Below are 25,656 nucleotides of genomic sequence, written 5' to 3'. Positions count from 1 at the left end.
CATGCAATTTAACCAGGACAATCAAACCTTCTTTTGGTTTGTAGTAAGATGCAACAACAATATAGAACAAAGAATATAACATAATATGAAAATTCGATTCCAAAAATAACTTGAGGATCGTTATAGAGAGCTCTGACGGCACATGGAATGCCATGTACTTACTAGTTGGATAGCATTGGATAAATTTACTCCCATTTTAGTTATCAAGTAGACTCTTTTCTTTTGGGGGTGTGGGTGAGTAAAGAGCCCTCTTCTAGAGGGTTATACCTTCTTTTTTTTTTTTTTCGTTCATTGTTCAAAATCACATGTAAGCATTTAATTTGCCAACTTCCAAAAAGTCCCCACTCTCCGAATAACAAAATCCATAAATGGCTTCCAATGGCATTGTGCAATATTTGCGCCGACTTGCTTGCCTTTGCCGACCTGTCAGTCTGAAAGTTATTTTCTTGTGTGTTTTTATGACGGGATTTGTTTGACTTTGTAATGGACACAAGAGTTTTGAACAAATGTTCTAATCTTTACGACAACAACATACCCAGTATATTCCCACATAATGAAGTTTAGAGAGGATAAAATGTACGCAGATCATACCACTACTTCAGGTGAAGTAGAGAGACTGTTCATGATACACTCCCGGCTCTCAGGACAGATACCAGCATAACCAACCAACAAATATAAAACACACAACAAAATGAGATAATACACAGTTAGGTAATAATGAACGCAACAACAACCAACAAACATAAAACACACAACAAAAATGGGATAACACACAGTTAGATAATAATGAACGCAACAACAACAACAACATATCCAGTAAGATTCAACAAGTGAGGTGCAGGGAGGATAAAATGTATACACATCTTATCACTATTTCGAGGAGGTAGAGAGACTATTTTCAAAAGATTCTCGGCTCAAGTCTAGTAAGTTCATGTACAAAGAAGAGGAAAGCAGTGAAAAAAAGTATGACAGGCGCCAAAAAAATAATAATCAACCACAAAATAGTGTAATAATTGAAGCACAATAGACACTACCAGCAATAGATGATGTTAGTATAAAAGTTCAATTTCATATAAATTGGAGTCGACCGTATGAATTTATCGAGAAGGCTAATAAAACTAGAATGAAAAGTTAGTATCTCTACACTATCAAAGATTTTGATGATATTTTTTCATTTTTTAATGACAAGAAACTTGCTTGGAGGAGCCAACCCTGTAGGTCAATTGAACTTTTTGAAACTCAATGATTGTAGACTCGCCCTTTAATCTTCTTTATTTTTAAATACAAGCTAAGAAATAAGTTCTCATGATCAACATTTGTCAATTGAGTTTAACTTTTAGGACCGTAAGTGCTATTTCATTTGTAACAGGTAATCCTGGATTGAATCTTAAAAGTAAGTTGCTTTTAATTCTTTTTTTTTTTTTGTGTGTGAATCTAAAATCAGTCTAAACATATGATTGATCACTTTTAATTCTTTTATTTTTTGGTGCGAATCTAAAATTAGTGTAACCATATGATTGGGGTTAATTTTGTTCTCATTAGCTTGCTCATGGAGGGTCCAAGACAAAGTATTGTGGACATATACTAAAATACGGTGGTTGGATAAGTTTTTAAATGTATAATTTGAAAGAAATATTTTGGGCGGCTGAAAATGACAAATAACCTTTCGGCAGGGGAAATTATATGACCAAAAAAAAATCAAACATTTGGTCTCATGTGAAGCGTGATATTCTTTAAACCTATATGAAATATTATTTTATGTGCCATTTTTTTTTTTCACATAACTAAATATTTCATTTTGTATGGATCATCATTCATATACCTAATACGATCAGACATTTCTATAATGATATTTTATTATAACAATTTAATTTATTTTAAAATTAATTTTTCATGTTATATTTTACTTTTTTATAACGGCGTTCTATCTATAACCGCAATGGTGCTTGTTATAGCTTGGTATATTCTTTAAAAAATTGTCTATCTATAACAACATACTCAAATATTATATAATGATGTTTATAAGAAATTTATTATGTACAAAATAAAATACCAAAATATTTATAGTATAATGTCATGCACACATTAAATTTCAAATACAAAACCTAATTTAAAAAAATTTGTATGTAAATAGTGCATATTTGTTATTTCATAACTTCACGAGGAGAAGACTATTAATGTTTTTTTTTTTTTTATATTCATGCTTTTTCTAATTTTGCATATTGTTATTTATAATAGCTAAATGAGATCGAAACATCAAATACTAATATACATATATAACAACATCTCTCTATAACAACCATAAAATTTTTGGACAAATACTGCTAATATAAAAGGTCACCGTATCTCCACCTTCTATCATCTCATATTTTTTTTTTTTATATATTTTTTACAATTTAGAGACTCTCCCTAAAGTATGAAAGTTAAACCTTTTAGGATCGTCTGGTAGAGTGTATAAGAATAATGCAAAGTATAGTGTATTAGTAATATTTGTATTAATAATACTTATGTTAGCTATACTTGCATTAGTTATGTTTATATTTTCTTATGCAGTGTTTGGTTTGATATATTAAAAACAATATGAAACACATAATTTCTCAAAAAAAAAAAAAAAAAATTTACAAAAAAATATCCTTCATATATAAATATTGAAAAGGATGCGAAATTTTTTTTAAGAGATGATTGTATTTTTAATCATGCTAATGCATGCATTAGATTCATTACATTACTAATATCATAGATTTTGAGGTATTAGTATTTAGTAATATGCACCTCAATACACAATAGGGTGGATAACTAATATACATTAGTTATATCTAGACTAAAAAATATATCAAATAAAATACTAATAATATACAAGACTAATACATACATTGTTCGTTTTAATACACTCTACCAAACGACTTCTTAGACTGAATATAGTGTGATAAGGTTAATTCGAGTGATTGGTATAATAAGGTTCCTTCGGAGTTCGTACTATAGAAATATTTGACTAGCTAATTACAACCTCAACATAGATCAAAATATAAAATAAACGTACTCTTTAACTTGGTCTTACGTATATTTATATCCTCAATTTTAGGTATGTATAGATAGACACTTAAACTTATATAAAATTGAACAAGTAAATACATGTATCCTATATGACGTTCTACGTGAAACTTCACGTCCTATGCGTATTATTATGCAACATAGAATGCGTGTGTCTACTCGTTCAATTTTATACAAATTTAAATACTTACTTGTGTACATCCAAAACTGAAGGACATAAATATTAATTAAGACCAAGTTAAACGACACGTTTATTTATTATGCCAAGAAAATACAACACTAAATGGATGAGGCATTTAGGACAAGAAAAAACACAATATAAGGTACCAGACAGACTAAAAAAACTCCCCCTTATTCACTGTAGATTATGAGTGATTGAATTTGACATGACTTGTGAGAGAGTACATAAAAATAAAATTGGACCAAAAGCTTTTAGTATTATGACACATCATTCACATCATCCTTCATTATTGCCCCCCTCTGTAAAAATGTAACCGTTACTATCGTGGATAGCTCATACAACATAAACGTATCCGATGTAGTTTCATAAGTGGAGTTTGGAAGAGTTGTATGTACACAGATTAAATTCTGATCTTAAAAGATAGAGAAATTATTTCCGATGAACAGTCGACTTAAAAAGAATAAATATATCAAAGCAGTTTGAGTAAAAGAATTAATAACTGAAGAATTCACACCAGAATTATAATGAGAAAATACAAAATGTATGACAATAAGCTTTTTGTCTTTGCATGCTTCTGATTTCTGTACTCTGATACTTGCAGCTGTAATTTTACAAGGCAAAGGTAGCTTTGATCTCTATTCACTGTACTTTCTTGACGTGGCATGACTTGGACAAAGTAGTAAAGATAAGATACTGTCTATTCAGTCGAAGCACGTTAAAGCTTAAAGAAAGTACTTTGATACACTAAAACTTTAGCTATGTGCGAAATTCGAAAAGGAATCAAACCACAAGGGTCTTATCGTACGCAGGAGCGGACTTATGGCCTATTTTGTGGTGGTGCTCTGACACGCGTTAAATCTGATGCAGACTAATACAATTATATAAGAAATGCATAAAAAATGATGTAAGATTTTATAAAAGCAACCGGTAAACCAAGAAGACAACTGAGTGCTTTAAAATTTCTAGAGTCTACCATTGATAGTACGCAAAAGAGCCAAACCTATTGTACACAACTTCACCTTACATTTTTATAATTTGAACCCATGACCTCGTAATCATTGCATGAAAATAATTTTACCAATTACTCCAAGGTTTTCCTTCAAACAGGTTTATATCTTCTCCGATCATATGATCTATACTATTATTACCAAAATACTCCATTTGATTGATCAAGGAATTTTACAAGCCAAGTATTTTGAATCTTTTCATCTGATAGACCAAATACGTTAACGTTGCTTCAATAGCTACACTTGTTCGAATCCTTGTAGGTTATATAGAATGATGTTACTCCTATTAGTTAATATAGTATTAAAACAATTTGAAACATGTCACTACGAGGAAAATTGCAAATCATGGCATTTCTAAGATCATTCATGTAATGTCTTTATAACCTTGCAGTTGCTTGTAGCTCAGAAAAAATGCCCTTGACAAGCTATGGAAAAACTAAAGGGCCTAATCTCAAGATAAGGACAGGTAATATGAATAATGTACCAATAATTCTTTATAAAGCAAAGGTGCTTTAATATTCACTTTACTCATGGTAGGTACCACACTACCATGTGGAGCAACACTACTGTTGTTTATAAAAGCTATTTTGACTTGAAAACAACTAAAATAAGTCGATCGAAACAGGCTCTCATACCATATGTAAAGATACTAATTCTTCACATAGTTAAGAGTTCGATTATCTTCATTTCACATTGTTTTGGGGTTCATCTGCCCAATTAGATTGGAACGGAAGGATAAAACAGAAAAAATAATTATTCATGGAAAAATAGAAGTGAAAAAGCGGCACGGACAACCCCGAACAAACAATGCAGAATAGGGGGAAACAGAAAAGGATCGAAAGAAAAAAAGGGCCGAACTATGGATCTTCCTTGGCAAATTCATCTTCTTGAAACAAATCTATGGAGGTCGATCGATGCCAGCTGCAGCAATACTAATTTCCGATTCCAACCCACAGATCTGAATCATTTAACTGCTGTTGCAGTGACAAAATCCTAAACATATCCAGTTTTGTTGTAACAAGTTCATTCCTGAACATTAGAAAACCAAAGGGTGTCACATTATGTTATACAATTTCAAGGATGGAAGCAATTATGGGGAGGTAATTGGAAGAGTTCAGCCATTAACAGCCATCCGAGTATCATATTGATAAGCCAGTCAATAGTAGATTACATTCCATGATTTTTGTTATATTTGAATATTTCATTGCTATCTCTTCATGCACCACTAGCATATAGACGCGTCCACTCCTTAGCTGGATCATTGAAGAAAAAGGAAACTCAAATCAATGATCGAAGAAAAAATGTGTATACAGATTTGCATAACCAGAAGATGCTAATTTTCTACTTCTGCAGTAGTAAATGGAAAGACCACAACACAATTTACCCGTTTCAACAGCTTCAGCCTCATTTGCCTTCCAGTGCTTTGCGATGTTTTCAGAGAGTGGATCATCTGGATTTGGAGCACTCAAAAGTGCTTGAATGCTGAAACATGAATAAACTTTTTAAAGTTCCAACACCTTAGAAAGCTTAGTCTGGTTCTCATTTTCGTAGTATTCATCAGTCTTGCATCTTTTGGTGCATACAGAGAGATGAGAAAAATATTTCAAAGCATGATAAAATACTGAATACCTCAAAAGTACAGTACGGATCTGAAGAGCAGGACTCCACTTGTCTTTAAGAATGTCAAGACATATCCTACCAAGCTTCACATCAAAGACATACATAAGCAAAGGTATTTTATTTTTGTGGCTTATATCCATGTATGAAAGAGTTGATAAACACAACAAACCTTATCAATGTTCGGATGGTAGATTTTGGTGAGGAATCGAACCTGTTGGGATGCAAGTTGATCAATGACTAACCGACAGTATACACATAGCAAAACTTTACAACATGTTTAAACGTATAAAACAACAAACTTGCACAAGCAAATAATATCTGCAACTATTAAGATCAAGGGTACATGTTCTATTTAAGTAGAAGTCCACAATCATTTGAAAAGTAAGCTTCCTGAAAAGACTAAGCAACACCAGGTACATCATCCAGAAACATATCATGAAAAGCACCCAGGAAAAGTTGCAATATTATACCCCAACAGTCTTCCCGGATTTAGTATCTTTATGCATCTACACATATAGGTATTGCCTTTGTATAACTCCAAGCTTTTGCAGATGTAGGCAATCTCAAGTGTTTGAAGGACCGAGTAATTGTGTCCACGCCAGAACTAAGGTCATGAGTCATGACATCCTTCATCTTCAATTATCCAACAGATCATTAGTCCGAATACCAACTACAACAACAACAACAATATACCCAGTATATTCCCACATAGTGGGGTCTGGGGGTAGAGTGTACCCAGATCATACCACTACCTCCGAAGAAGTAAAGAGACTGTTTCCGATAGAACCCCAGCTTAGGACCGATAACAGTATAGCAAATCACAAAACATAAATGCGTATAGACTAGTACAGTATGCAAAATAAACTAACATCGGTATTCACAGGTAATACAACAGCCACCAGATACTACTAAAAAACTATCTAACCGAAAACATAGACATCACTCAACACCCACGAACAAGAAACTTCCAAACACAAATAAAGAAACGCTCCCGACTCCTAACCCTCTACCCTAATCTGCATCCTCCACACCTTCCTATCAAGGGTCATATCCTCTGTCAGCTGTAACTGCTCCATATCATGCCTAATCACCTTCCTCCAATATTTCTTCGGCCTACCTCTACCCGCCTAAAACCATCCATAGCCAGTGACACATACCTCCGCACTGAAACATCAGAGCCCCTCCTCATCACGTGCCCGAACCAACGGAACCGCACTTTTCGCATCTTGTCTTCCATCGAAGCCACCCCCACCTTCTCCTGAATAATCTCATTCCTCACCTTATCTTTCCTGGTATGGCCACACATCCATTGCAACATCCTCATCTCCTCCACCTTCAACTTCTGGATGTAGGAGTTCTTAACTGGCCAACACTCCGCTCCATACAACATAATTGGTCGGACTGCCACTCTGTAGAACTTACCTTTAAGTTTCGGGGACACCTTCTTATCACATAAAACTCCTGAAGCGAGCCTCCATTTCAACCACCCTGCCCCAATATAATGCATGACATCCTCGTCAATCTCGCCATTGCCTTGAATCATAGACCCCAGACTTGAAACTCTCCCTCCTCTGAATGGCCTGAGAGTCCAGCTTCACAACCACGTCAGCCTCATGCGACATATCACTAAGCTTACACTCCAAGTACTCCGTCTTGGTCCTGCTCAACCGAAATCCTTTAGACTCAAGGGTCTGTCTCCAAATTTCCAACTTATCATTAACTCCTCGAGTCTCGTCGATCAATACCACATCATCTGCAAATAACATACACCAAGACACCTCCCTTTGAATATGCCGCGTCAACACATCCATCACTAAAGCAAATAAAAAAGGGCTAAGAGTCGATCCCGGGTGCAAACCTATCAAAACCGAAAAGTGCTCTGAATCACCTCCTACCGTACTCACACGAGTCTTTGCATCATCATACATATCCTGAATCGCCCTAGTGTACGCCACGGACACCCCTCTAACTTCCCAGCACCTCCACAAAATCTTCCTGGGAACTCTATCATAAGCCTTCTCAAGATCAATAAACACCATGTACAAGTCTTTCTTCCTTTCCTGAAACTGCTCCACTAATCTCCTCACAAGGTGAATGACCTCCGTAGTCGAGCGACCTGGCATAAACCCAACTGATTCTCAGAAATAGTCACGATCCTTCTCAACCTCAACTCTACCACCCTTTCCCAAACCTTCATAGTTTGAATACCAACTAAGCCCAACAAATCTAAGAAACCTCACACAACAACATGCCAGTATGAATCACTGTCCAAAGTCATATCTATTAAAGTATCTTAAATAACCAACATAGACTAATTGTGGCATATTCAAATTTGACAAACAGTTCTTTTCACAACCTGATTGTCTTGGTCCTATTCCATCTCAGTCACGGGAAGTCCCATTCTTTTGAGTCTTCCCACGGGAAGTGCCCCCCCTTTGGCTAGGTTGAGAGAGTGTTCTTCCAAGAGCTCAAATTAAATTTCTAGGTGAAGTTCAACAATGGTATTTGCACATTGTTACTACCACATAGTAACAGACTTTAAAAATCACAAAAATTGATCATTAGTACTTTATTTATTCCAAAAATAACATGTATCGCGAAACCAATATCTAGGTAGCCCAAGTATACTATTTTCACAATCCCACACTGCATATAAATGGAAGCAGAATGTGAGGAAAACAGTCACCTAACCAGTACTCCTAGAAAAGCAACCTCAACATGTACAAAGTTGTGAAACATGATCCCAGATCAATAGGATTGTCTCCTAGTTTTTCAACTGCCATGAGCTTCTCTGTGTATGCATCTCATATCAAACTTGAGCATCTATTAACAAATATCATGATCAAATTACAATACTAAATGCATAAATTTTTACCTTCATTTCCTTATCTAGAAAAATGTACAAACTACATAAACACTTCACCTAACATGTTCACTTAGGTAGCAGTAAATAACAGCTAATAACAGGGTAAAAGAAAGCAGAAAAGCTTTACCAACTGAGAAGTTCCAAATCCAGAATGATACACTAGGAAGTTAAAATGTTGCAACATACTGCCAGACATTAAAACATCAGACTGTAACTTCCAGCGGAAAGGCATATTCAAATTGAGTTATAACACTAAGCCAGGAGAGAGATGGCAACATCAACCAAAAAAAAAAAGAGCCAAATATAGCTAGCAAAGGGACATTATCAAGAAACAAAAATGCAGAACATCAACTGGAATTTGTCAAACATCCACTGCCAGAGAAATCATCTATTTAATGTATTTATATACCTTAGGAGCAGCCATTGGGTACTCTTCAGGCAAAAATAGTTCGAGCTTGAAGACACCTCCTACAGAAAGAAGGTACGCCGATTAGGTAAAAGGAGAAACAAAGAGGAAAAGCATACTGCAGGCAGAACATATATTATTCAAAATACGCCTCTAGCATCATCATCTAAATCACTGTCCAACAAAACCAAGGAAATTTAGAAGAGCTAAAAGAGAAGAACGTTGTAAACATGCATATCACAAAACAATAGAAGGTGGTTGATGGGTGTCTTGCAGCTGAATGCTATCCGTTAGCAACCGTTTCTACTAGACATCAATATTCAACGTTTTAAACTAACAGCAGCCAGATTTCAGCTATGCTCCTGAGAATCCAGATAACGTTAAGAAATTCATAGCAAACACAAATACAGTGATGCTCATATTACCAGGAGTTGCAAACATTAGTAAAGGTTACTACTTCAAATTTTCCAGATGCAGTTCCAGATCTCACCGTCAGTAGTGTTATCAACTAGTCAGGTTAACTTCCTATTCCGCAGGACTAATTAGTCTGGTAATATTAGCCAGTTTTCATGTTTGGTTCACATAGTATGCAGCTACAGGAAAAGAAGATAAGTGCCCAAGACTATATAAAGGAAGAGGAAAAAACAAATTAGAGGTAAATGGAGATCAATTGGGCCAATCGATACACAAGTAAAATGATGAACAACAAAGAGAAACTTTAGCCAATAGAATACACCAGCCAAGTGGCCAGTTCAGACTTCAGCAAAACAGAGTCAATGTACACCACACAATATGACAGCTCAACAAAACAAGTATATGTTGCAAGCACAGTTTCTTGCTTATTCAAATCATATAATTGAGCCCATTACCTTCATAAGGAGACTGTGTTGGACCAAGAATCATGACATTAAAGTATCGCATATTGTCTTCCGATGGCGACGCACTTATCCCAGGCGCTGCACCAAAGTTAATCAGCATTAGATCCTCCTAAACCTTTTACTAACAATATAGTTAATATTCCCTGTATATCAATTTTTTTGTCTGCTTTTGACTTGACAGGTAGTTCAAGAAAATAAATAAGACTATTATATCTTGTGAGGGTTAAACTAAAGATTTGAAGAATGTAACACAATATCCTCTAAACGTATGAAAAGCTGAAATTAAAGAGCTGCCAAAAAATAGAGAGAGGCATTCATTTTGCAAAAAGGCACCTAATTGAAAGTAATACGAACAAAGTGAACAGAGGAAGTACTACATAAATAGATAAAGTCGCTGTAAACTTTAGAGTTAATGGTCAAAAACACACCTAAAGTATCCCCATTTTTGAGTTTCATACCTAAACGATCAGGTGTGAGAGTTTCCTACCTGAACTACGACCAACTATTTATCAAAACACACCTAAACTATTAATTGTTCACTTTTCATACCTGAAAGCTTAAGTATGAAACTCAAGCAATTACGAAGGCAACAACAACAACAAACCCAGTGTATTCCCACGAAGGCGTGTCTTAATAAATAGTAGGTGTTAGTTCACGTAGGGAACTCGCAAACCTCAAAGTTCAGGTAGGAAACTCAACAATTACAAGAAACTTGCAAACCTGATAATCCAGGTAGGAAATCAAACAATAAAAAAGACGTTTTTTGATAAATAGTTGGTAATAATTCACGTAGGAAACTCGCAAACCTAATAGTTCAGGTAGGAAAATCAAACAATTAAGAAGGTGGGCTTTGATAAATACTTGGTGATAGTTCAAACCTGATAGTTCAATTACGGAGCTCAAAAAATCAGGATATTTTAGGTGGCTTTTTCACCCTTCACTCTTAACATTAATAAGAAAAACTCAATACATAACGAAATCAACAATCCAAATCATATCATATAACCAACTATTCAATTTCTACACTCTCAAAATGAAGCTCAAAATTCCACACCGCTAAAGCAAATGCGCAATTAATAAAACAAAATTTCATAAATTAACTAAAAGTAACATCAGATTAAAAGAAAAATGAAGCTCAAAATTCCATTAAACTGAAGTTAAAAAAAAAAAGACAATTAATAAAACTGAAATTCATTCAAATTTACCAGGTTCGCTAAGAAGACGTTGAGTTTCCTGTAACAAACAAAAATCATGAAAACATCATCAGCTTAATCGAAGTAATAACAAGTATCAAATAGATCAAAAACCCTATATAATAAAGTAATCAAAGCCGTTAAAAAAATGGATCGAGTGAAGACGAGGAAGATCAACGGTGGAGAAAGAAGGAAACCTTGATAATTCTTCGAGGAAGATTGCTGTTAGCCATTGAAATTGGAGAAAAGCCTTTTGGGTTCTTCGGGGGTAGAGTTTACGCCAAGGGTTCTAGAGAGAGAAAAGGGGGAATGAGAGCAACTGGAGAATAGTTTTGAGGAGCACTGAAATATATGTGGTGAAAAGACTTGGATGGGATCTTTAAGGGGTGTTTTTGGTAGTTTTGTTGGAATAGTTTTTGAGTTGTGTTAATATAAAAAGGTAAAATATGATTTTATTTTAGGAAAAATGTTATATTTCCATCTTGAACTATACGCGAAAAGGTTGAGATGAATACAAACTTTAGGAGGGTCCAATTACCCCTGAACTAATTAAAATCGTATTTTTGACAACCTTAGTGCCTACGTGACAAATACGTGGCACACACTTTTGCCTACGTGGACCCTTCAATGTGTTGTGCCACATAGGCACTAAGGTTGTCAAAAATATGATTTTAATTAGTCCGGGGTAATAGGACCCTCCTAAAGTTCGAGTGTGTCTCAGCCTTTTCGCGTATAGTTCAAGGTGGTAATAGAGCATTTTCTCTTTATTTTATGTTTTTAATTAGTGTTTGATATCGATTTTGAAGTTTCCGACTAATGTAAATTCATATGAAGTGTTAGGGTGAGGTTGAATGACTGGATTAAGAGTGGGCCTGGACAATGAGATATTTGGATGAGCATGTGGAATCCCTGTGGCTCCATATATGAATGGACTCTCAAAAGAGTTCATGAAGTTGTAAGGTAGGTTGGTTTGATATGGCTCCGTATATGAATGAGACCCTCGAAGGAGTTTAAGGAGTTGTAGGGTAGGTTGGTTTGATGGCAACATAGGAGCTTGCTTTGTTGGGAACCAAAGATGTGTAAGCTGGCCCAGGCAACATTCTCTAACTCAAAGTATAATGATTCAGATTTGTCCTTATTCGACATCGAGACATTATAGCCTCTCGACCTCTTTGCGTAAAACTCATCATCAAAGCCCCCGTTTAATACAATAGCTTTGGATATTCTAAAGAATGATCCTGACATTTTTTTTTATGGGCCACCAGGTTTCCCGTTGTCTTCTCTTGGGGGACTAGGACTTAACCTCTAAGAAAGACCCAAACCCAATATTGAGAGGACTCAGGGACTGCCCCCGAGTGAGTCACAACTAATGGAATGATGGCTCACGACAAGGCCAACTGCAATTATCGAAGAGGACAAAAAGAAAGGACCCATTGTCAAACCTACGAACCATAAATATTCGAAGAGTGCATGGGTAAAATCTCGACGGAAGAATGTAAGAAGTGAACAGTATACTGGTCCTTGCCTCTCCATCGCTGAAACTGGCTATTTGAGTCCATAATCAATCATGAGCCGTGGCAAAGTCCCAAATCTTTCCAACCCATTCATAGATGGTTGGACCCAATCGAGAAATAGGATGCTCAAATCAGAATGCCGGCTAGGAGCTGAATAATACACTAAAGAATGAGATATAAATAAGAGACCGGAAGAAAGGACTTGAAAGAACAAAACGGTAGCATGGTGTACTAAAGCTTTTGTTATGTGCATGATTCGGAGAATAACCAAATCACAATGGTTATTATATGCAACCTTATCATGCATTTCTGCAAGAGGCTATTTCCATGACTTGAATTTGGGACCTTCAGATTATATGGCAGCAACTTTACTGGTTACTCCAAGGCTCTTTTTAAGGACTACAAAGAAATGAGGCCGTTAAAAATGCAAGTAATCACAGGTTGTGTTCTAGAATCCTTGGAGAGGTTGACTGGAAAGGTACTTAGTAGACATGATAATAAATCGATCCAGACCCGATTATTGGCATAATCTAAACTATTGAAAAGAGTTCTCCTCTTTCTGCAAACTAGCTTTACCATCCCCTTTAAACAATGTGAGAGACGTATAGTAAAAGGAGATGATTAAGATAAAAGGTTGACTAATCAACCCTGGTGTCACTGTATGAAAGTATGTCAGGGTCCTCCAAATCTCAAGATCAATTTGGCCCAAACACGATTTGAGTGTCATACAAAAGGAGATATTAACTTTATGATAGAGGATTTATTGAAATCCATGCTAAATTGATAGGTGTGAACGAAAGTATAGTTAGACTTAGAAAAAGTAATATCCTTAGAACCCCCAGAGAAAGGAAAAGAGGGCACTACTCGAAATTTATTAGTAGGTCATTCATAATCCAATCGAACAGTAGAAATATCTCCTTTTTTTATGATAGATTCTCGTATGTTTTCGGGAAAGTATCTTGAAGTCGTCATCAAACTGGTAAATCTCAGGGATAATTTCATCAATGATGTGATCAGGAGAAATACTTTTAACTTTTCTTATCCCTTTTTAAACTGCATGAGGCAGGAAAAGATCTAGCAAAACTTGAAAATCATGAAGACATGTTGGAGGAGAATGATGTCGTTGAACAAGAAAATTGCTAAAGGAAAATCCAGTTGGATACCCAAAGAGATGAAGGATAATATATGAAAAACCAAAATAGAATGAGGGAGACTATATCTATAGGTTGCAGGGCAAGGGTTCCTATTGCCGCATAGGGTAGTGCATCATGGCAGGACCAGGCACGTAGTAAGAGAAATTGGAAATTATTAACTGAAAATCTCTCACAGCAGCCTTGTTCCTAATTTCTCTGTAATATTGAATAACTGATATATTTTATATTATTATTTGTTGTGTATATCTTAGTAGGTAGATTAGAGAGAATATAGGATTTGTATTTATCTTTTAAAAGGATTCATGTATACAGTGACTATATAAGTAACATCTTTCTCTCGACAGAAGTTTTAATCGAGAGTCTGTGAACTCCGTTATTCTCCCATGGTTTATATTTTTACATGGTAGCAGAGCCAGGCCTACTCAGCTCATTATTTTCGATATTGGGGCCCCCGTCTTATATTATCCATGCTTCAGATGTCCAGCCCTGGGCGTGAGGGTGGGGTGGGTGTTGGAGTCCCACATCGGTGGGTTAAAGGGTCCTTGGTTTCCTTATATGATCTTGGGAAATCCTCCCCTTATGAGCTATCTTTTGAGGTTGAGTTAGACCCAAGGTCCATTTCTTTATCATGGTATCAAAGGCAACTATCAAGGCCCAAGATCCCCGTGCACCTCATTCATCCCCACAAGCCAACTATGTTTCTCCATCTATGATTGTTGATCCATCATGGTATTTTGACTCCGGTGCTTCTCATCATATTATTCCAGATTTGCAACAACTATCTATCAACTCAGAGTATAATGGAGGTGATCGACTTATTGTCGGTAACGGTATGTCACTAAATATTTCGTATATTGGCACTAAGATTCTGTTTGCTAAACCTAAGCCTATCACCCTATCCTATGTTCTTGTTGTTCCCAAATTAACCAAAGGCCTCTTAAGTATTTCCAAAGTTACTCGTGATAATAACGTCCTTGTTCAGTTTCATGCTAATAAGTGCTTTGTCAAGAATCTACAGGGCCAAACCATACTTCGGGGAGTCGTTGATGATGACTTGTATCGCCTCATTCCACCGTCTACATCAAAGTACACCAAACTATCACCCATGGCATTTCTTGGTGAACGCACTACCCTTGCTGGATGGCACTGTAGATTGGCGCATCCTAATAAAGCCATATTACGCTGTCTTGTCTCTAGTTATAATCTTCTTGTATCAAATTTTAACTTTCCTAGTGTTTGTGCACCCTGTCAAATGGGCAAGAGTCATCGTATTTTATTAATTCATCGTCATGAGTCTAGTTTGCGCCATTTTGATCTTGTGTATTCCGATGTTTGGGGTCCTGCTCCTATCAATTCTATTAATGGAACTCGTTACTTTATTTTATTCTTGGATGATTGTACCAAATTTATTTGGATTTATTTTAACCATAAAAAATCGGATGTGCTTACTATTTTTAAACAATATCATACCATGGTTGAAACCCAATTCAGTGCCAAAATAAAATGTCTACAAACTAATTGGGGAGGTGAATTCCATAACGTTTCTTCTCACCTTCAATCATTGGGCATCCGATATAGAGTTTCATGCCCCCACCCACCGGAACAAAATGGTGCTCCAGAGCGACGCAATCGTATAACTGTTGAAAAGGATTATCCATTCTTGCCTATGCTTCCCTCCCGTTATCTTTTTAGGAACCAGCCTTCCACACAGCAGTCTATATCTCTAATCGAACCATCACCCCCATCCTAAACCACTCTTCTCTTTATCAATGTCTATATCGTCGTCCACCTCACTATGGTTTTATAAAATTCCTTTGGTTGTCTTTCTTTCCCCTTTCTTCGTCCTTAGCGTAGCCACAAGTTTGAATTCCGCTCTAAACCATGCATCTTTATTGTTTATAACTCAAAACACAAGGGTTATATGTGTCTTCATGTGCCAACCAATCGGGTTTATGTTGTTCGTCAAGTTGCCTTTGATGAGGAATTTTTTTCTTATCAAGACCACCTAAAAACATCCACTTCCAGATCACTCTCTAATTCCTCTACCATTTCCTCCACACTACTTCATCAAGCTGCATCCCTTTCTTCACCTCTACAGGCTTCAACTCAATTGTAAATGACTACTCGGGATTTTGTTCAGCCTTCGACAAGCACACAGGTAATTACCTCTTCTCAACCTTCATGTTCTACTAAATCACCTTCTCCCATATCTTCCAGGAATTCTGTTTCACCTTCAAAATCCACTTCCCTCCTCCTTATTCCGCTTACCCTTCAACTGCTCCTTCATATTTTCGACCACCAGATAACTCTCACCATAAAATGATAACTCATTCTTAAACCAATTCCTTAGCTCCAAAATCTCTAACCACATCCAAACATCCTCTTTTAGTTGATCCCTTCCCTATTGAGGAACCTAAAAATTTTAACCAGGCTTCCAAACTTCCTCAATAGCAGCAAGCTATGCAAAAAGAATTTTCTGCTCTTATGCGAAATAATACATAGCAACTTGTTCCACCTCCGCCTAACTCTAATATTGTTGGTTGTAAGTGAGTTTACAGGATAAAACATCATGTTGATGGTTCTATTGAGTGCTACGAAACCCGTTTAGTGGCTAAGGGGTTTTATCAAGAGGATAGAGTTGACTATTTTGATACCTTTAGTCCCGTGATCAAACCAATTACTATTCGGTTAGTTATCTCCATTGCCCTCACAAAAGGCTGGCCTTTGAGTCAACTTGATATTAATAATGCTTTCTTAAATGGTAAGCTTTATGAGCAGATCTTTATGGAGCAACCAAAGGGGTTTGTCAATCCTCAATATCCAAGCCATGTCTGTCTCCTCAAAAAGGCTATTTATGGCCTTAAACAGGCTTCTCGAGCATGGTTTACCAAGCTCAAAACTTTTCTCATCTCTCATGGTTTTAAGTCTTGTCTATCTGGTTGTTCTCTATTTATTCGACAATCACCTAATGATGTCACCTATATCCTAGTGTATGTTGATGATCTTATTGTCACGGGAAGCAATCCACGGTCCATTAATCAATTTACTGGAACACTTTGTGCTACTTTTTCCTTAAAGGACGTTGGACCTCCTCAATTTTTCCTTGGAATTGAAGATACCAGAAATAAAGATATTATTCTGATCACTCAACAAAAATACATTCGAGATGTTCTTCTGCGCCAAAAATGGCTGAAGCCAAACCTATCCCCACTCCAGCTACCCCAGGTTCTCGTCTTGTTCATGATGGTGATCCTTTCCCTGATCCTCACCTATATCAAAGTATTTGGGGCTCTTCAATATGCCACTATTACCCATTCCGAAATTTGTTATGCTGTCAATCGGGTGTGTCAGTTTATGCATAATCCATCCACCACTCATTGGGCTGCCGTAAAGCATATCCTTCGATACCTTAAAGGTACACTTCACCATGGTCTCCACTTGCGCCCATGCACTGACTCCAGCTTGGTAACCTTCTCGGATGCTGGTTGGATCTCTGACCCTGAGGATAGCCGCTCTCAACATGGATTTACTCTTTACTATGGTGGCAATTTAGTAAGTTGGTGCTCTAAGAAACAAAAGGCAGTCGCTCGCTTTAGTACAGAAGCTAAGTATCGAGCTCTTGCCTTTGCTACTACCGAGATTATTTGGATCGAACAACTTTTACATGAATTAAATGCTCCTCTTAAACAACCTCCGATTCTACTGTGTGACAACTTAAGTGCTACCTTTATCTCTGCTAATCCAGTTATTCATCAACGGTCGAAACACATCAAGCTTGACTATCATTTTGTACGGGAGAAAGTAGATGATAATTCACTTGTTGTTCGCTTTGTTAGCTCTCAAAATCAAATAGCAGATACCTTTACGAAAGCTGTTGGTGCAACTCGTTTCAATCTGTCGATCAAAAAGTGGAATTATGAAGAGATTATGAGTTGATCCTTATATTTCTATCTAACATCACGATCAGAAGAGGAATGGGCTATTTGTATTAGAAGGAATTTGTTCAATATGTGAGCCGAGAAGCGACATGTGGCAACGAGGTCTAATGAATATGTAAAATCCCATGTAATCGTCCTTCGATAAGGCGCTCTCGGAAAGAAAGAATAGAAAGATCTCCTTCCTTCAATGATGTGGAAGAAAGGACAAAAGGGGCGGATGCAAAGCATTTGGATTCCTGCTCATTGATCTTTACTGCTTAACAACTCATCGATGAACATTCGTTAGTATAATGATCATCTAAAAAAGAGTTAGATTAAGACCCGTGTTTATGACCTTATATAAATTCAATTATATCATTTTTAGTGTAAACACATCAACAAGATACTTGTAGTATCATCGTTCCTATAATTGTGCTTTTGTTAGTTACGACCATGTGCACGAACGTGAATTTCGCATAATGATCTAAGTAGAGCTAAAATAAATCCTTATTAGTTACCATAGTGGAAAATTTACATATTTGGCTGGCCTCTAGGAAAAATTACATTTGCTAGCTTGATATACAAAAGTATGCATCACTTGGTATCTTACTTTTTGTGATTAAAAAAAAAAATTATCAATTACTATTTTGATGGGTTGCTATACAATGTAGAAATTTCAAAAATGTTGTTAGAGACCGTTTTCCCCTTAAATGAGCTTTGCATGAATCGGATTAGTCGGAATCACGATACGAATATTGAACACTAAGTGTAGAAAACAAAATAAAGTATAGCCAAAAGAAAAAAGAAGACATAAATAATGATCAACTCCATATTATTAAAATACAAAAATTTCTAAGAAGCCATTATTGATCTTCTCATATGAGATTCATGGAAAACAATTTTGTTTTCCATGAGAGTTACACATTCAGGAAGAAATCAACAAAAAATATTTTCTCTTCTCTTCTTTTTTTTTTTTTTTTTTTAAAAAACATGTTGAAATGTATAAAAGGAGCAAAAAGTATATATGTATTCTCTCTTTTAATTTTTTTCGTCATTTTCAAGAAGCATTAGGTCAACAAGCTCCATTTTCTCAATAAGTTCTCTACAACCTTGGACTGGTTTGTCTTTATGGAAGAGAAGTGGATTAGCAAAACGGACAGCATTGTGCATGCCAACATTTTTACTGCAAACAATTCTGCTACTAACCAAATCTGATACAATTTCTGCACAATTTTCCTTTGGGCTTTTTACTAAAGTAACCTCACAGATGTCATTTTCATGATCACCTTCAACTCTCAATGAATATTTGCCCGTAGCATCTGTTTTGCCTTCGGTTGTGAATTTCTCTTTGTATGTTGCCATGTCTCTGCATTGCAAGCGCACCGTGGCACCTGTATATATATATATATATAAATACAGACATGTTGATATTAAAGATCGCTAGTTAAGATATAGTAACTTTCGATTAATTGAAATGTGAACTTTTGATTTCTATGCTTGACGTGGTAAAAACGTATGTCATAGATTAAAATTAGACATGCATGCTTAGTCATTTATCAGCAGGGTCAAGAGCTTTAAGATATGTGATTGAACTTCAAGATAACGACTAAAGGATAAAGACCTTTAATTTATTATGTGATTAAATTTCAAGATAATGCATGCTTAGTATTTATCAGCAGGATCAAAATCAGAAGTGATCAATAACTACTAAAGGATCAAGAGCTTTATTATGTGATTGAACTTCAAGGTTAGGAAGGAGAGGCAATTGAAAACTAAGGGTTCAAAGAAAGGTGATTGACGATTTTATGTTATACACCACCTTGTCTTGTATTACTAGAAGATACAAGTAGTTATGATTCACGGCTTGGACCTATTATCAATAACTAAAGGACCAACAACATTATTATGTGACTGAATTTTAATGTAAATATAAGAGGGAGTTGTTTGGATAGTAAGCACCCCTTAGTTCCAACCTGAAGATTGTGAGTTCGAGTCACCAAGGGAGTAAAAAGATGAGAGCTCCTAGGGAGGAGGATAAAAAAAAATCTTTAAGGTAAGGAGGGAGAGGCAATTGAAAACTAAGAAATAACAATTAATACTAAACTCCCATCATGCATGAAATTCAAGGAAGGGCCATCGACCATTTCATGTCTATCCTACGCCACCTTATCTTGTATTACTACAAGAAATTATGTTTCACGACTTTAAGGTAAGGTGGGAGAGGCAATTTAAAACTAAGAAATGACAAATAATATACTAAACTCCCATCATATGCATGAAATTCAAGGAAGGGTCATCGACCATTTCAGGTCTATCATACACCACCTTATCTTGTATTACTACTAGAAATTATGTTTCAAGACGTGAACACCTATGTATAATATCATAATAATTTAACGACAAACAATTTTTACCTTCAATGGCATCGCTAAGTGGGGTGACGAAACCAAGACGGCATGTGTCACAAAATACATTGCCTTCGACATTGAAGACTTCAGGCTCAGCGACAGCAAAATTGGCAATAGCCAAAATGCAAAGGGCAGAGAGGAGAACAATAGCTTTTGCCATTGCTTATTTTTATTTTTGTGTTTTGTATGTTTTTTAACTTATTATTCTCCTTCTCTGATGTGTGACTGCATTTGAATTACAATGAAATGAACCTATTTATAACAAAAATGAATTGTTGGAGAATGATGGTTAACCGTTATTTATGGTTTACTTGTTGGTGTATTAGATGATCCTATTTTTTCTATGAAGTTAAAGAAGCCATTGACTCGTTCTTTCTGTTTACTTTTATTTTTGTGGTCTAGGAATGGTCAATACAATGTTTTAACATCAAAATTAGAACAAATTGTGTACTTAAGTTTTTACACTAGAAGGGCAATCCATAAATACTTATATGTGGTGGTCATAACTTACTTTTGTGCGTCATATGTGGACATAATGAGATGGATTCAGGTTATGAATGTCTTACAGTTGCGAATTTAGAATTTTTGGAGCATGAGTATACCATTAAAAAAAATAAATTAAAAAAATACATTTAATCGAAATTAATCTCTAGTCCTCTGGATAAATAGTGTGACTTTCAACAAAGTATAATATTTAGTATTCTTGTTTGTTAGGATCGAGAATCTCAAATAATGCAAAATTAAATAAAATAATCAATTAAAGATAATAACAAAGACAAGATCAGCGCTAAACTAAAAAAATAAAGAAAACACAAGTTTAAATTGGTTCGATCAATTTGACCTACATCCGCCTATGAAGAAAACTCTTGCAAGAGATTTTCAATAGCATGAGGATTTCAAAATGCTTTTAATAAAATATTAGTTAAAAATATAGTCACACTACATTCTTGTATATATGATTGCCAATAGATAATGCTCCATTAATTTAATAAATATATATATAACGTATCAAGTTTTATGGAGAGTCACACGTCCACGTGCCTTAAATTTTGTAATAGTATTAATTCACCTCTGCTTACATAAATACATGATATGAATAAAAGTGATTGACTTCTCATGAATCTTTGCATTTAACGGCCGCATCCAGTGGCGGATCCACATAGGTCCAGGGGTTGATTTGAATTTCATTCGTCAGAAAATTATACTATTTTTATATAGTAATAAATTTTTTTTTTATATAAACAATAGAGGTTTAATATCCTTCAATTAGTTCGTGTATATACTACTGAACTCCCTCACTGAAAATTTTGAATCCGCCTCTGACTGCATCTGATTTTGTAATTTGTATAGGTATGTTTTTTGTTTTTTTCGAGAAAGTACACATGTTTAAGATCACTTATCATTAATTTAAACTATAAACATAAAGGAGGAGAGTAAGACCCTCATATGAGTTAAGTCTGAGGGTGTCAAACGGGTTGGGCTGACCCGGCCTGGCCCACCTAGACAACTGACCTGGTTTGATCTGGTCTGGTCAGTCCACGAACTGTAGGATACCGGATATCGAACTGAGTTATTTTTTATTTTGGGTCCGATTAATCAGGTTCGAGTCCGCCGATTAGCCGGTTCGAATAATTTTTTTTTTTAAAAAAAATTACAATTGGACCGTTGGGTCCAAAAGTAGTCATTGGCCCAACGGCTATATAATCGTTTTTGGGTCCAAATGGCTACTTTGGCCAATTTTATTAAAAAAGAAAAAATCATTTAAAATATTTTTTTAAACCCAAAAAAAATCCTATAAATACACTACACTTTTAAATCATTTTTCACACAATTTTTCATTCTCTCAAATCTCATTCTCTCTCAAATCTCAATTCTCAAATATTCTATATATTTAGTTTCCTAAAATGCTCACTTTAATTTTTTAATTTTGCGATTACAAAGTACGAGTGGAAGTTTCTAAAGTCGCAACCTTCGGATACTTCCAAAATTTGGTATTTTCGTTTCAACTCTTACGTTTAATTTTTAATTTGTGTATTAATTGTTTAATATTTAATTTTATTATATTTGTGTATTTTGATTTATTTTTAGTTTAATTTATATTATGGATAAATTAAGAAATCTCGCCACTAAAGATGTTAAAAAATCTTGTCTCGAAAGTGGTAGTGGTAGTAAAAAATAAATTACTAGCGGTAAAGGTACTTCAAGTAGTAGATATACCCATGTGTCTCCCTCTCCGGTACCGCTTAGTCAACCTTTTGAGGAAGAAATAGGTGTAGGTGTCTACGATATGGATTATGTAGAAGTTCAGGAAAATTACGGTATAGAAGAAGAAAATGAAGTAGATGCGGTTAATTTAGACGAAGATGGTGAAAATATTGGTGAGACACCCACAGTAGGAAATGCTAATGTTAGATCTGAATCGGTTAATCTCCCTCCCCGTCCTCCCCCGTGCCCCAAGAGCTCGTAAACCAACTAGTATTGCATGGCAATTTTTTGACAGTATATCAGATATTGAGGTGCAATACAATATTTGTCAACAAATATATAAGCATAAAAGAGTTGGCAAGCAAGGGGTACGGGTACGTTAATGAGACATATAAGTAATAATCACGAAAGAGAGTTAAATATTGCACGAGGTGGTGTGGATGTTGGTGGACCAACGCAAACTAGAATGGACCCAGCAACCGATCAGGTAATGAAGAAGTCTAATAAATTGAGGGATCGAGAATAAATAGCTAAAATGGTAGTTGTGGGTTGTTTGCCTTTTAGTTTTCCTTCTTCGGATGTTTTTATTCATTATATTCAAACAGTTGTTTGCCTTTTAGTTTTCCTTCTTCGGATGTTTTTATTCATTATATTCAAACAATTTATAATCCCATGTTTAATGGTATTCCTAGAAGTTCTTGTAGGGCCGATATTTTTAGACTTCATTCACAATATTTTTTTTATTTATCAACATTGTTAAAAAGTATTCAATATAGAATGTCCCTAACTTCTGATCTTGGTCGTGCTGTAAATAAAAATGATTATTTAACCATTACTTGTCACTGGATAGATAGGAATTTTGTTATGCAAAAACGTATTCTTGCTTTTTTATATGATGAAGATCGTAAAGATACTTGAGATTTTATTGTTGATTCGATTGCTAAAGTTGCAGAATTTTACGGTATTGAAAATAAAATCTTATGTATTACTTTTGATAATGCTTCTAACAACAAGACTGCTATAACAAAGTTAAAATCTAAGTTATCTCCGCCGTTACCTGAAAATTTTCATGTTAAATATGCTTGTCATATATTTAATTTAATTGTGAGAGATGGTTTTGAGTTTTTTGAGATTTATATTGAAAAAAATCGGCTTGCCGTTGGTTTTATTCAAGGAAATAATCGTAGAAGAATAATTAAAGACTTTAAACTTAAATGTGAATAAAATGGACTTGCACTGATATTGATGCCTGAAGAATGTGATAATAGATGTAATGCTACGTATGATTTTTTAAAAACTTGTTATAATTATAGAGTTTCTATTACACTATCTTTTAACCAACATTGTGTTTCGTTTGTTGATTCTGCCCACTGCATGTTACATGATTCTGACTGAGCTGTAATTAATGATTTTGTTAAGTTTTTGAAAAAATTTCATATAGTTACGGTTGAATTTTTCAGTGTTTATTATCCTACTGTTTGTAATATTTTGGCATATATAGCCGGTATTTCTGGTTTGCTCAAAGAATATAAAAATGAAGAAGATTACAAAGAAGCTATTGGTGTCATGTTTGCTAAATTTTTAAAATATTTTTTTTTCGATTCCTCCTATTTACTTGGTTGGTGCTATGCTTAATCCGCGCATGAAATATAATGTTATGTGCCACTTTATTACTATTATTTATGTTAACTTAGAAATAAATACTAACAATGATTTTGATGATGAAGAACAAGAACAATCTGATTTGTGGACGGCTATGGCCGATGCGAACGCTTGCATAGATAAAGTATATAACAACTATGCTGATTTAGTTGATTTAACTGTACCGATAAATATCACTCCAACTGTCGCTCTTCGTCCTCCCGAGGAGCCATCATCTTCTAAAAAACTGACACATAGTGGTTTTTCGGATCACTTTTATGATTTACCTTGTTGGAACAATGTTGAGGAGGGAGCTTACACAACAACTTATCGAGAAGAGCTGAAGTATTATCTCCGATCGCCGCTAGAGGATCGCAGACGACGGATCAACACGTTGGATTGGTGGAGGAATAATGAAGCACAATATCCTGTGCTTTCAAGATTAGCTAGAGATATCCTGAATGTTCCAATGTCAACCGTTGCATCGGAAAACGCTTTTAGTCAGGGACGACAGCAGCTTGGAGACAACCGACATTCATTGAGAAGCAATGCAATGAATGTTCTAGTTTGCCTTAGAGATTGGATTAAAGTCGAACGAAAAAATTAAGGAATGGAAGCAGAGCCGAACGACGAGCAGAGACTTGAAGAAATTATGACTTCACGGGAGAACTCAACAGAATCAAGTCCAATGCATGACTTTGCCCCCGTTAACTTTAACTATCCTATACAAGTTTCCGTTAATATTAACATGAATGAGTTGAAAAAAATGATGCAAAAATTGTAGATTTTTTATCCATATAAATTATAAATTTTGGATCATTTTGCAATCAATAAAATTCAACATTCATTCATTCCTTAGTCCTTACTTTGTAATTTTTTTCATTTAGTGATTTAAATTGAATTTTTAGTTTAAATTAAATACATAGCATTAATATATTACTAATTTACTATAAAGTGTTATTAATATATTGTAGTATATTTTATTTTATTTAAAGTAGTACATATATATTGAATAGTACGTATATATGTGTATATATTTTATAAAGTAGTATATATTTAACATATACATGTGTATATGTTTTATAAATTAGTATATAACTATATATATAGTGTGTGTATAGATTGTAGTATATTTTATTTAAAGTAGTACGTATATATTGAATGGTCCGTATATATGTGTGTATATTTTCTAAAGTAGCATATATTTAACGTATATATGTGTATATGTTTTATAAATTAGTATATAACTATATATATAGTGTGTGTATATATTGTAGTATATTTTATTTAAAGTAGTACGTATATATTGAATGGTACGGATATATGTGTGTATATTTTCTAATGTAGTATATATTTAACGCGTACATGTGTATATGTTTTCTAAATTAGTATATAACTATATATAGTGTGTGTATATATTGTAGTATATGCTTTATTTAAAGTAATACATATATTGAATGGTACGTATATATGTGTGTATATTTTCTAAAGTAGTATATATTTAATGTATACATATGTATATGTTTTAGAAATTAGTATATAACTATATATTTAGTGCGTGTATATATTGTAGTATATATATATATATATATATATATATATATATATACTACAA

The 25,656-nt window shown here is 34.8% G+C and overlaps 2 protein-coding genes across 2 annotated transcripts; both read right to left on the bottom strand.

Moving 5' to 3' along the window:
- Window positions 1–5,246: 5,246 nt before the first annotated feature.
- LOC107878611 (ubiquitin-conjugating enzyme E2 35) lies at window positions 5,247–11,620 on the bottom strand. The gene is made up of 8 exons (XM_016725654.2): window positions 11,400–11,620; window positions 11,215–11,242; window positions 10,001–10,087; window positions 9,135–9,193; window positions 6,029–6,070; window positions 5,869–5,942; window positions 5,624–5,721; window positions 5,247–5,492 (listed from the first exon to the last, which is right to left on the bottom strand). Exons 1-8 carry the CDS (start codon window positions 11,433–11,435, stop codon window positions 5,455–5,457), a joined length of 462 nt encoding a protein of 153 aa, XP_016581140.1. The 5' UTR covers window positions 11,436–11,620; the 3' UTR covers window positions 5,247–5,454.
- Window positions 11,621–18,602: 6,982 nt separating this feature from the next.
- On the bottom strand, window positions 18,603–20,469 carry LOC107878610 (anther-specific protein LAT52). Its single transcript, XM_016725653.2, has 2 exons — window positions 20,202–20,469; window positions 18,603–19,178 (listed from the first exon to the last, which is right to left on the bottom strand). Exons 1-2 carry the CDS (start codon window positions 20,353–20,355, stop codon window positions 18,826–18,828), a joined length of 507 nt encoding a protein of 168 aa, XP_016581139.1. The 5' UTR covers window positions 20,356–20,469; the 3' UTR covers window positions 18,603–18,825.
- Between the last annotated feature and the right edge of the window lie 5,187 nt (window positions 20,470–25,656).

This window comes from Capsicum annuum, chromosome 7 (genome assembly GCF_002878395.1).
Source record: "Capsicum annuum cultivar UCD-10X-F1 chromosome 7, UCD10Xv1.1, whole genome shotgun sequence".
Lineage (NCBI taxonomy): Eukaryota > Viridiplantae > Streptophyta > Magnoliopsida > Solanales > Solanaceae > Capsicum > Capsicum annuum.
This window is presented reverse-complemented; position numbering and strand designations above follow the sequence as displayed.

Coding starts and splice junctions, on each gene's coding strand:
- LOC107878611 (XM_016725654.2), bottom strand. CDS start 11,435: ATGGCTAACAGCAATCTTCCTCGAAGAATTATCAAG. Junction 6,071..9,134: donor ACCCAATGGCTGCTCCTAAG/GTATATAAATAC, acceptor GCATCCCAACAG/GTTCGATTCCTCACCAAAAT. Junction 5,722..5,868: donor ATCCGTACTGTACTTTTGAG/GTATTCAGTATT, acceptor TTCATGTTTCAG/CATTCAAGCACTTTTGAGTG.
- LOC107878610 (XM_016725653.2), bottom strand. CDS start 20,355: ATGGCAAAAGCTATTGTTCTCCTCTCTGCCCTTTGCATTTTGGCTATT. Junction 19,179..20,201: donor ACTTAGCGATGCCATTGAAG/GTAAAAATTGTT, acceptor ATATATATACAG/GTGCCACGGTGCGCTTGCAA.